This window comes from Lepidochelys kempii, chromosome 8, assembly GCF_965140285.1.
Source record: "Lepidochelys kempii isolate rLepKem1 chromosome 8, rLepKem1.hap1, whole genome shotgun sequence".
NCBI classification, from domain to species: domain Eukaryota; kingdom Metazoa; phylum Chordata; order Testudines; family Cheloniidae; genus Lepidochelys; species Lepidochelys kempii.
Window position 1 is genome coordinate 90,544,235 of NC_136387.1, and position 13,335 is coordinate 90,557,569.

At 39.5% G+C, this 13,335-nt stretch overlaps 2 protein-coding genes across 3 annotated transcripts in view; one reads left to right on the forward strand and one right to left on the reverse strand.

Moving 5' to 3' along the window:
• EFCAB7 (EF-hand calcium binding domain 7) overlaps nucleotides 1-6,482 on the reverse strand; it is a 38,096-nt gene extending 31,614 nt beyond the window's left edge. Inside the window, exons 1-2 of the mRNA XM_073357452.2 lie at nucleotides 6,331-6,482; nucleotides 2,499-2,686 (exon numbers count right to left, since the gene is read on the reverse strand). Of these exons, the coding sequence (XP_073213553.1) occupies nucleotides 2,499-2,685 (187 nt within the window). The 5' untranslated portion in view covers nucleotide 2,686; nucleotides 6,331-6,482. The remainder of the gene's footprint in view (nucleotides 1-2,498; nucleotides 2,687-6,330) is intronic.
• ITGB3BP (integrin subunit beta 3 binding protein) overlaps nucleotides 2,591-13,335 on the forward strand; it is a 56,053-nt gene continuing 45,308 nt past the window's right edge. Inside the window, exons 1-3 of one of the 2 annotated variants that reach the window (XM_073357461.2) lie at nucleotides 2,591-2,686; nucleotides 6,331-6,482; nucleotides 11,984-12,026. In XM_073357461.2, coding sequence (XP_073213562.1) covers nucleotides 2,636-2,686; nucleotides 6,331-6,482; nucleotides 11,984-12,026 — 246 coding nt within the window. In that variant the 5' untranslated portion in view covers nucleotides 2,591-2,635. The other variant, XM_073357462.2, reaches the window with a different exon arrangement.

A 13,335-nucleotide genomic window follows, 5' to 3' on the forward strand; every position in this document is an offset into this window, starting at 1 on the left:
ACTTCGTGTTCAGCCAATTGCTCAGACAAAACAAGTGTGTTTACATTTGCAGGAAATAATGCTGCCCGCCACTTGTTTACAATGTCACCTGAAAGTGAGACCTGTAAAACTGATAAACAAAAGAACCAGTATTTTTCAATTCACATCATACAAGTAATGTAGTGCAATCTCTTTGTCGTGAAAGTGCAATTTACAAATTTTTTTTTGTTACGTAACGGCACTCAAAAACAAAAATATGCAAAACTTCAGAGCCTACAGGTCCACTCAGTCCTACTTCTTGTTCAGACAATCGCTTAGACACACGTTTGTTTACATTTACAGGAGATAATGCTGCCATCTTCTTATTTACAATGTCACCAGAAAGTGAGAACAGGTATTTGTAACCGACTGTTGTAGCTGATGTTGCAAGGTATTTACATGCCAGATGTGCTAAACATTCATATATCCCTTCATGTTTCAACTACCATTCCAGAGGACAAGCTTCCATGCTGATGACAGGTTCTGCTCAATAACAATCCAAACCAGTGCAGACTGACATGTTCAATTTCATTATCTGAGTCAGATGCCACCAGCACAAGGTTGATTTTCTTTTTTGGTGGTTTGGGTTCTGTAGTTTCCACATCGGAATGTTGCTCTTTTAAGACTTCTGAAAGCATGCTCCACACCTCGTCCCTCCAGATTTTGGAAGGTACTTCAGATTCTTAAACCTTGGATCGAGTGCTGTAGCTATCTTTAGAAATTTCACACTGGTACCCTCTTTGCGTTTTGTCAAATCTGCAGTGAAAGTGTTCTTAAAATGAACAACATGTGCTGGGTCATCATCCGAGACTGCTACAACATAAAATATATGGCAGAATGTGGGTAAAACACAGAACGGGGACATACAAATCTCCCCCAAGGAGTTCAGTCACAAATTTAATTAACACCTTATTTTTGTAATGAGCATCATCAGCATGGAAGCATGTCCTCTGAAATGGTGGCCGAAGCATTAAGGGGCACAAAAATGTTTAGCATATCTGGCACATAAATACCGTGCAATGCTGGCTACAAAAGTGCCATGCAAATACCTGTTCTGACTTTCTGGTGGCATTGTAAATAAGAAGCGGGCAGCATTATCTCCTGTAAATGTAAACAAACTTGTTTGTCTTAGCAACTGGCTGAACAAGAAATAGGACTGAGTGGACTTGTAGGCTCTGAAGTTTTACATTGTTTTGTTTTTGAGTGCAGTTATGTAACAAAAAAAATCTACATTTGTAAATTGCACTTTCACGACAAAGATTGCACTACAGTACTTGTATGAGGTGAATTGAAAAGTACTATTTCTTTAGTTTGTTATTTTTACAGTGCAAATATTTGTAATCAAAAATAATATACACTTTGATTTCAATTACAACACAGAATACAATATATATGAAAATGTAGAAAAACATCCAAAATATTTAATAAATTTCAATTGGTATTCTATTGTTTAACTGTGCAATTAAATCTGCGATTAATCGCAATTAATTTTTTTAATCGCGTTTAATTTTTTTGAGTTAATCGCATGAGTTAACTGCGATTAATCGACAGCCCAAAATAATACTGATAAAAGAATAAAACATCTGGCTTGAAATTTAGGAAACTGAGAAGTGCTTTAACTTAAGGTACATTTACATTTTTTACAAATTAATGCAGTTCTTATGAAACACTGAAGTCATCCATTTATGCACAAAACACATTCATAGGCAGGGAAAGATTTTCATGTACCACATAGTCAGTGTTTCTCAACCCTGTTCTGGGGGACCATGTCTTGGGTTGAAAGGGTAGGTCAATCTCCATTTCTCATTTAACAACTTTTCTGATGAGACTGCAAACCCCTGTGACAATTAATGCCGGTTGCCATGGCGATTTTCTGTGCTAGGGACACTTGTCCACTAGAAACTGAACTGAGAATAACTCATTGTAATTTATCACTTGTCAGAGAGAGGGAAACACTTTACTGAAAAATGTCACCACCACAAAGCAGTATCCAGGCCCACCTCAAGTAGGCAACGATGCCACCATCAAATGTGGTGCTGTTAAATAACTCATTTAGGCCCCCCAATAATTGTTAGGTGGTATTGACTTTTGCTCATTCAGAGTGGCGATTTAGAGGTGAAAGGCTCTGTATATCATTCCCACTTCCACAAACTATCCAATACCTAGTAATATAGATTAAGAATTTAAGGAAAATGAAAAATATTGAGAAAAAATACTTTTGGTAAACTATTTGAAAAACGATGATATATTTTATAATAGGTATAAACTTTGGAAGTGTCTTTATAGATACAGCCACTGATGCTTGAAAACCCAAACCCCACCAAGAACTGCCTGAATCCTTAAAAGAAGCTATTGTGACCAAGCTCCATTATGTGCTGGGGTATTTCTACCAGTGAAATGCTGGCTGTTGGTTTGAAAATCAACTACTGTAATCTTCACACACAAAATTCAAGTAAAGAAAATTATCTCCTACTCATTACCTAAACATAGTTGTTCTTTTGATTTAATATTTTCTAAGCTGCTTTTAAAAACAGCTAGGTAGGCCGCTCTGCAGTTCATATAAAAGGACTCCTCTTCAGAATACTGTGATTTCTTTGCTTGAGAACTTTCTGAGAGTATGGTTTTCTCACGGGAGAGGGATGCATTACTTCCAGGACTGCTGGCCATTCTGTGAATAATACAAACATATTTAAAGTCTTTTGCTTTTGCTTTCATAGTGTGTAAGTATGTCTCTGCTCTGTCCCCTCACGAACAGATTCACTTAAACTCTCTGTGAATCTGTTTCTTTGCTGTAAAATGGGGGTAATGCTACTTAACTGCCTTTGTAAAGTGCTTTGAAATCCATGAATTTAAACTATGTAGGTGCTAAGTATTATTCATTATTATTTATTTATCTACACTGTAGCAAATTTTCCAAGATACCATACGAGGTGATGCATACCTTAGCCAAAATTAGAATTAAACCTCTAGGGATTGTCTACACTACACTTTTTTCCTAAAATGTCCTACTGTTGCTATCACTGGCTCAACTCATCTGTGAATAGCAACAGTGGGAGCACTTGTATGGACAAGGTACTAGTGTCCTCTGGTGTTTTAACCACTGTTGTCTAGGCTTGCTGTGGGCAGAGTTATTCAGAACAGTGGTAAAAAAAAAACCACTGGCAGGCCAGCAGGCACCTCGTCCACACTGGCACTCTCATTATTAGTGCTACTGGTTGAACTTAGTCGGTCGTAGTAAAGGTGGAATACTTTTGGGGAAAGATGCTCATGTAGACACACCCTAGTGGAAGTGGAAAGTGTGTGGAATGTGGTTTTTCACCACTCTGTAAATGACTGCTTAAAACATAAAGAAACAGGCAACATATTTCCAGAGATCGACTGATATAGAGATCCAGCATGGAGTATTTGCTCAACTATTCTGAACAAATGGGTACCCAAATACTAGTGTCCTGAGGAAAAACAGAATTTTGGGAGTCTGAGTTTTCAGAAAAAAGAAAAGGAGTACTTGTGGCACCTTAGAGACTAACCAATTTATTTGAGCATGAGCTTACAAAAGCTCATGCTCAAATAAATTGGTTAGTCTCTAAGGTGCCACAAGTACTCCTTTTCTTTTTGCGAATACAGACTAACACGGCTGTTACTCTGAAACCTGAGTTTTCAGAGCTGATCAGAATTTTAGCCACAGAGATACAGAGCTCATACAAAGTGATCAGGGCAGTCTTTATGCCCAGAGTCTGACTGACCTGAGTGACACTGCACAGCTGTAAGGGTAACATCAAGAGACCCCAGTCAGGGATGAACCCCCACAATTATGTTAGGTTCCATACAAACAGAGTAAGACAGTCTCAAACTCAAAAAGCTTACTGATTTAGAACAAAATGCAACATGTAGGTGTAACACATATTTGGAAAGGTTGGGGGACGCAGGAAAAGGAGAACAGTGGTAACAAGATAAGCATTGTAATTAAATGTACGTGTTAAAAGTCCTCATGTATGGCATATATGTTGGCTTTTTTGCAAGCTTCTTATTACTAGAGACTTGCTGTATCTGGAGATATATTTGGTAAGAGTAACTGTGCACTGAAAGATTATACTTTGTTGCTTTTACTATTGGGTTTTATTCATCCTCCCAAATCTAAAAATCCAGCAGATTTAGAAACCATTAGGCTGATCAGTTCCACATTGTTTCAGCAGGGAAAACCTACTGGAAAAAAATCTTTTTTTCATTCAAGATAAAAAAAATTAAGTTAATAAAGTAATTTATCTGGTTTAAAGCCCATATTTAGAAAAATTTTTTTCCTAGCTGTAATTTCTTTAAAAGCATGTCTAACAGTGGAAACACTGTCAAAATTTTACACACCTATCCTTCAAACACGTAAAGTTAAGCATATCCATTCAAACTGATGGAACTATTCGGATGCTTAAAATTAAGCATGGCATAAGCGTTTGCAGCATTTAGGACCTTAAACTACAACATACCACCATAAAACTACACAGAACAGAGTGGGGAAAAATCTGGATTTTTTTTCAATAATTGAAATAATTCAAGACAATAACACCTTTTGCTCATAAACAGCAGTGAACTTTAACAGTGGTTTTCTTCTTTACCGAAGGTGATTAAGGTTTTTAGAAGGCCACCACAGAGGTACACTAAATTGTGCTGTACTGTTGGCCTAACAGCCTCTAACATTATTTTACCCAGCTTTGACTTCTGAAAATATATTCCCGTATAATAAATTGAATATCTCAAGTTCAACAACAAGATAACGGCATAGGTAGGGTCCCCTTCAGGACTCATTGGATTCTTACTCAAGAGGGCTAAATCACTCGCACTTTCCTGAGTTATATAGGTCTTTTCCATTTGGGAAAGAAAGATAATAATCGCTTATCATGGATGAAGTACCCTATTTATAATACACAGACCGCCTGCCTGACACTTTCATATTACACTGGCATTAGAAAGACCCCACAGGGACACAGTGATTCAGTCTGGTCCTGTAAACGGGTGTCACTATAATTAAGTACCAGTGTTACACTCAGAAAATGGAAGTGGGTTAAAGTCAAGGAGGAAAAGGAGAATAAATGTTAATTTTCCAGTAACTAGCTTTATAAAATATGAACTGTTGTTTATGCTCCTCAGCCCACTCATTACCAACCGATTTATTATTTGTGCAGCAGGTGGTGCTGCCAATTTGTGCAGCACAAAGGTGCTGCCAATGTTATTTGAAGTCTAGTGTGCAATAGTTTTCCAAGGGAACTGGTGGAAGCTCCACGGCTTGGGTCATTAAAATCTCAACTGGACAGATGATGAAGCACTAATATATATATATAGTAAGGAATAACTGTGCATCAGAGGAAAGGAGAGGGACTAGATGACCTAACAGCTCTCCCCAAGATTCTTGAGAAAAGAAGACTGATGTGGGAGCTGATAACAGCCTTCAACTATGTTAAGGGCTGTTACAAAGAGGATTGGTTTCAGAGTGGTAGCCATGTTAGTCTGTATCAGCAAAAACAATGAGGAGTCCTTGTGGCACTTTAGAGACTAACAAATTTATTTGGGCATAAGCTTTCGGAGGCTAAAACCTGTGATCAGTTGTCCTCCGGGTCCACCAAAGGTTGGACAAGAAATAATCAGTTTAATCTGCAGTAAGGGAGATGTAGGTTGGATATTAGGATAAACTTTCTAATTACAAGGGTAGTTAAGCATTGAAATAGGCTTCCAAGGGAGGTTGTGGCATGCCCCCGGCCAAACACCTATCAGGGATGGTGTAGGTTTACTTTTTCCTGCCTCAGGGCAGGGGGCTGGACTACATGACCTCTCCAAGCCCTTTCGAGCCCTACATTTCTATGATGAGTTCTCTGATGAAAATTCTAGTGTCTACCATTTCATCACAGGAAAGGCAAACCTACCAGATCTCACTCATTGGGAAGCAAGAAGCTCTCTCTTACGACATTATGTTAAGCCACTTCCGAAACATCTCCCCTTCTGCCCACGGAATCCTGGTTCCGTGTGTTTCAGTGAGATTTCAAGCCTAGTTTGGGGCAATTTAACCCCCCTCCCAATGTTTCACTGACTAGCTCTAGGCAGCACCCGGGGTCCCGAGGCTGTTGCCAAGGGGCAGTGGCGGACGCGGTCTCTTTCCAGCTGGGGGGATTTTTCTCCTTTCTCCCGGTTTAATTTGTAAACGAACGTGCCCAGGCCCTAAACGGAGGGAGGGAGAAGGGCCGGGGGCTGCCCCAGAGCCCGCGCATGGGAAGGGGCAGAGAGCAGAAGGCAATGGGGAGGGGATGGAGTGACCCCTCCTGTGCTGACCTTGGGGACTCCTTGTTTCGGACCTGGACCTTGCCCTGGCCTCGGCCCGGGCCTGCCGCCGCCGCCGTGCGCCCTCCGCCTCGGTGCGTCGGGTACGGGCCGCCCCGGCCTGAACGGAACCGGCCGCCTCCTCTGGACGGTGTTTCCAGCCGGTGAGGTTTGGGTGGTACACGGCGGGCGGGAACCGAGCAAGCCCGGGGGGTGCCGGAGCGGCTGCCGGCGCTGCCATCATGCCGTAGGTAGCGGGCATGGGCGGTGAGAAAGGGGGCAGGTGTGGGGGGGCGCCGGGGTAGAGCTGGGGGGCGCGAGGACAGGAGCTGAGGGGCGGGAGGGGACAGCAGGAGTTGGGGGTCGGAGGGGACAGGGTCTGGGGGCCAGGGGACTAGAGCTGGGGGGGCGGAAGCTGGGAGACACGAACACTGCCCTGAAATCAAGCCCCGTCTCCCTTCCATCTCCACGTCAGCTTGGAAAGGGCTGTACAGGCTGCGGCCAAAACTTTCAAACTTGGCTGCTTAAAGTCACCAGCTAAATAAGTTGCCCCTTTGGAGGGGTGAGGGCCGGGTTCTCCTGGCGTCTCTGAGCCCCACACAGATGCCAGTGTGTGTGTGTGTGTGTGTAGACAACACTTTCAATTGTGGGTGCCTTAAAGTTCAGCACCTAAACAAATGGTTATTCCCTGTAGCACCCACGGCGGTGAAGTGAGTCCTCAGCGCCTCTGAGAAGCAGGCCACTTACTGAAGTGCTTAAAGTTAAGCTACCCTAATTTGAAAATGTTAGTGTTTCTACATAGAGTGCCCCCGAAATTCAGCCACGAGGACTGCTAACCAGCCCACATCTCACTGCACAGTAGCAGGGGTAGAAGAGATTTTGATTCAGAACACTAGAGCAAATCCCTTACTTGGAAAGCGTGTGGGATATTTCACGTCAATGTGGAACAGTTTTAAAACATAGTTAAACAATTCTGCCACAACAAACAGGAATCTCTGAATTTTTATTTGACTAATGTTTTCCTACAAATATCAGTTTTGTATATAATGTTAGCCCAAAGGCAAGATTTATTTTTTAAGGCAAGGGTATTTTAGTAGTTGGAATGAAAGAGAGGACTCATGGGTTTTATTACTAGTCTTCTCACCAAGTCACCTTGAGTCAGTTAACTTCTTTGTACCCCAGATGAAGCTACTACTTATCTACCTCCAAAATGTGTTCTATTGCATGATTAATCCTTGGATAAATGGTGATGTAGAAGAACATGGTGGTAAAGTGTGTGTGACTTTTTCATGCCCATGAAAGTGAGAAACTGACAGCAGCTGCTTGAGATGTAATAGCGGTAGCTGTTGGGCTGTGACATCCACTATTGGTTCTTCAGATTCTAGTGGACAGCTGCGCTGGGCTCTTCCTGGCTGCCGTTATAAGGGTTGATCTTCACTATACTATGCTTCCACAGACTTTTTTCTAAATCCTTTCTGTTTGAGTAGCTATAGTTCCTACCTCTCCTGTTGTTGGTAACTTCCCAACCAACAGCAGAGGCTTCTGAATACCAGTGGAGAAAGTGAATCAAGTCTTCATAATTTCATTTTGCTGCTTAGCAAGGCTGTGAGTAGCAATAGAGGCTCTGCAGCAGTCTGCCTGCAGACTGGGGCAGGCAACACTGCATCCATTCACAGTCTGTTCACAGATAGTTATCGTAGCAACTATAGATAGACAAGTGTGGCTTAAATAATTTGTGATCTCAGACAATAATCATTCTAAACTTTTTACGAAATGTACTAACCTTGGATTGCAGTACTTGAGTGCATTCCTCATTTTATTTCTTGCACGTTGTCTTTTACATTTCACTTTGAACCTGGAAAATAGTAATGTTTTTTCTTCAAGCTTTCCCAGCTGTTATGCCATTTTTTCCTTTAGTTCTTCCTGTTTCACTAATATATGTAAATACTATCTAATTATTTCTCTACTAAGAGCCAAATAGATTTTAACAATGTGGCCAGTTGAAAAGTCAATTACAACTAAAAACTTTGTGAAGTCTTATTATGTTGTCTTACTGTTACACTAGAATGCATTGGGCTGAAAATTTTATAACCCACATTGTAAGAAAAATATGACATACAGATTTCCTCAGTTTAAATGCTGTTTTCACACTGGTACTCAGGGTGGAAACTAAATACAAAAACATACCCCCAAAATATTTTTTATTTATTTCCACTAATAATGAGGTGTATTTAAACTAAAAATGTACCTTCCTTATTAAAGTCTTCATGCTGTCATTACTTAGAATAGGATTATGGTATAGTGCAGCGGTTCTCAACCCATAGCCCAGTTAGCACGCAGCTGCGGCCCACCTCAGCTGTGCACTAAAGGCTGGCCTGTGGGGTTCCCGGCTGCCCAGCACAGTGGCATCCGGGCAGTTGCCTGGCCCCGCAAGCTCCAGGGTTGAGGTCAGGCAGCCACCCGGCCCTGCATGGCAGGGGCCCGGGGTTGGGGTCAGGGTCTGGGCTGCTGCTGCCCTGCCATCCAGCCCCTGCAGCCCAGGTAATACATTGTGTGCCGCATATGCAGCCCACAATGATAAATAAGTTGAGAACCACTGGTATAGTGGGACTTGAGGCTTGTGATTCAATCAGTGACCTCCTGAGTGACTTCTGTATAGTTAGTTCCTTGCAATATTAATCACTTACCATACCAGGTTTTTCTAAAATTTAATGTCTGTCTACAAAGTGAGTTAGAAAATAGTAAGGTTGAAAGTCTATATAACACCCAAAAATGCATTGTGATTTCTTCAGAATAAATTTTCCATTAAGTGATACAGCCACTTCATCATGCCATATACTCCTTCTTTATTTATTAGCGCCTCTTGCAAATACCTTTCCCCACTCATCTTCAATTTATTTCTTATATAATTTGCTTAAATACATGGAAAGTTAAAAAAAAAATCATAGTGTACCGGGAGACTGTAAAATCTCACTCCTTATCAAGGGCTAGATGGTGAAACCCATACTCTCTCTGATGAGCAATTACTCACATGAATAGTTTCACTGAGGTAAATAGGAGTACTTTTGTAAGTAAATGCTCACCAGTGTTAACAAGAGACTCTCAATCTGGCCTAAAGGGATTTTCCAATATGTTATAACAAACGATAGTTATGACTTTTTTTTTAGATGGGTAAATATTATGTGTAAAGTACCAATTACCAAAATGCATATACTTACATATACATACACCACCATCTACTATGCACAATTAAGAAAACAAAATGAGCTCTGTCCCTGGAGATTTTAGATCACTTGAGGGTAGGGGACTCAGGTAAATGAGCTCTTGTACGCTGCACCTTAATGTGCTTGGTTTTTCCTTCCTCTTCCCTACTTGTGCAGACTGTGACATTTACTACTGTCCTGGTATTGTAGTAACTTTGTCCAGCCATGGGAGGAAGAGAGTGGGAACTAACAGAGGTGATCCCACTGCCCTCTATATCGTAAAGTAGTGTGGGGTTCTCATTTCCACAGTTTAGATTGTGTGAGCTTTTTCTCCTCTCCCGCATATGCATCTTTTTGCATGTACATTGGAGGGAGGGAGATACCTGTGGCCCAATGGGGGGCTCCTTGTTAATTTTCCGAATAAACTTTTTTCAGAGCTTTTAGCCAAGGACAGTGGTTTGGACTTTAACACCTCTAGTCTTACATGATCCTGACTGAATGATAGTTGACTAGTGATTTACTTACCCCTCATTAGGGCATCAGAGGAGATACTGTCAGGTGAGATAGAATCTAATGCTTTCACTGGAAAGAGCAAGGCCAAAATTATTATTACGCAGCCCCTTCTGATGTAGAAGTACTTACCTGAGAATCTGCCTCTACAGCTGCATAGCTCAAGGGGCATATAGAGGTTCCACAGGCCAACAGAGGCAAATTTGGGCCAACTGGAACTCTTGCTCTACACGATATCTGACAGATTTTAAATAACGTGGGGCTGACCACTCTACAACTTTTTCTCCGAGAAATTTCCCAAATCCGTATTTAGGATTTTCATGCAGTTTTTCATTTGTCCTCATCATAAAGCTATCTCAAGTCCAGATTCTGCTGTACTTTGGCTTCCAGCTCCTTTTGAAGTCCATCATAAAAACTTCCATCATAACATAGAATCAGAAATGTAGGGCTGGAAGGGATACCTTTGTATAACATGCAAATGCATTGGCTCCCAGAGCACCCTAACCGAGAGAATGTATTAATGTATATAATGTTTTTCTGCTGCCATTGGGGTGGAAGATATAATGGAGTCTGCATTCCTTAAGCAACATGGGTCACTATATTAAAACAAAAAAAAACAACCCACACACATTGTAAAGAATTCCATCAAACTGTTACACCTTTGACTGTCCCTTGGCAAGAGTTTGTGGGGTTTTTTAATATAGAAAATGTAAATCTTACATGTTTGGCTTTTTTAATATAGTATTTTTTCCTATTATCTTTTTAAAATACAGATAATTGTAAACCAGTGTTATCTCATACAGTCATATTACATGAATAATATTTCAAAGATGCATTTTTAATTCATTTTTGAATGCCTTCACATTTGAAACCAGAAATAGTGGCACACTCTAAACAACGGTATATTTTAAATGAGGTCATCTTACTTGCTAATGAGTCAAAACAATCTTTTCCAAGATGAAATCAGTGCATTTACATTTTGAAGTAAAGTGCATTTTCCAAAGCTTGTTTAATCTGAAATGAATGTGTAAAATTCTTATAGAATGACTTTAAAAAGATTTTCATAATTTTTTAGTTACTTTATATAATGCTTTAAGCTTTGTTTAAGATTTAAGAAAGTACTTAAGTTGCGGTTGTCTCTGGGTAAAATAGTCTTAATTTATGTTGACCTTTCTTTCCTTTGAGTATTTAGCCTGCATTCAATAAAATTTTGATGACTGCTCTTTAGAAGACAGCTGTACGATATAAGAATTATAAATATTCAGCTTTCCTTTCCTAGTGTTGCCATTAACAGCTGGGCATCCAGTTCAGCAGAGCAAATTTTGCAGAGAGAGCTTGGCATGTTCCTGAATCAGTATAGTGAAGAAGACTAGAAAATAGTTTCTTATGGTTTGGGGACTTGTAAAGACATAGAGCATCTGTTCCCCAGTTAAGTCATAGTCTGGTAGCATTGAATCATGTTAAGAGCTAAAATGATGGGAAGAACTACTTTTTTCACCTTGCTGTATCCATGTTTAAATACTTAATACATTATTTCTACTAATGGCAAAATAATTATAACACCTACCCAGAAGGTATGTAAGTTGGAGTGCACTTGTGTACAGTTATTTTAATAATTGGCATTTTGTCTGAAAGAGACAAATGCCTGTTTTTTACTATATAATTCAGTCTCTTGGTTTAAACTGGTAAATAATGGAGAGGTGGATGTTTTTTAGTACAAACACTTGTGTTCCAGCTTCCAAAAAAGCAACCTTTTTGACACGTTCTTTGAATCAGTTAATGAATTTGCTGTATCTGAGATTACTTTCCCTCAAGTAGCATTTAATGCATAGAAGATTTAATGCATTCATAACTAAGAAAAAATAATTATTTTAAGACCACAGATGATTGATCTTATTACTAGACATTTTGTATTTGAAGGAGTATAAATCTTGTCTGTCTTTTGCTTGCAGAGTTAAGAGAGCACTGAAGTTGGAGACCCTTGCGAAAGATAACGTAAGTACTGTATTCACTTTTATTATTGGAATTATATGGAATTTACATAAATACACAGCATTTCATTAGGGTTATGTTATAGTGGATTGGCTGACAGTCTACAAAAGTCTCACTAAGGAGAAGTGATTACTAAAAATCTTTGGCATGAAATTATTGTTTTTGTATACATTGCCTGTCAATAAGTGAAGTATTTATCTGCATGAAGAAATTGGCTATAACTGGAGAAATAGGCATATTTTTGGTTATCTTCGCTACTTGTCCGAGAGCTGAATGAATTAGGAACCTTGTTGAAAGCATTTATTAGAAATTAGCTCCATAATTATGGTAGCAAATGTTCTGCCATCTAATTGTACATGTAACAATATGGAATTATGATAATGCTATAATCTTCATATTATAAGCTGCAAAATTGAAATGAAAACATTAAAAGCATTTTTATGTCAAGGATATAATTACATCCCTCAGCTAATCTGGCATAATGAAACAATAAAATACTAACGCTGCAATAAATTTCACCACAGTTATCACAATAAAAATAAAATTGTACTGTTGCTATTATTTTTTGTAAATGCAGCCATTGTATATTCCCAGTGCCAGCATGTCATGACATATGTCGGTTTATTATCTACCTGTACCAACAGTGGGTGTTGCTACAAACGCTATCACGGAGGAGTTCCTGAGGATGGTAGCCTTAAAGGGAAGGAAAATTAGTGGAAAAGTATATTGGAAAAAATAGCTGGTCCGTAAATGAGCTTTTGGTAAATCTCCACATGGCTATGTCATTTTAGAGAGATTTGTTTATATGTGATACATATTTAGAAGTCTCATTGGTATTTTGCAAAATAGAAACTTGCAATTTTAAAAATTTGCTGGATACTTTTTTATTTAAATAAAGGTGGCAAAATACCGCAGTGGCACTAAAAAAAAATCATTAGCAATTTAATTAGCAGTTTAGTGTACCATTACCCAACTTGTTCTGCGGAGAATGCAGCTGTGACTGTAATTTTGCATCTGTTTCTTGGGTCGGAGTAGCATTGTTGTGGATGAGTGGTCCAGCCTGAAATTAAACACAGTTTTTTCCTACCCTAAAGCTGTTATTTTTCTGAGATGGCAACAAAAGTGGTTTAACAGAGAAGAATTGCATTTCAGACTAGACTTTCCTTCTGCAGTAAAATGACTATAATAAAAGCCCTTGTTTACATCAGCTTTTCAGAATATGATGGGTTAAAATATTCACTTGAAGTTGTTTGTATATTGGGGGGCTATGAACTGTAACGTGACTACAATAAAGTTTTAATTTATATGGCAC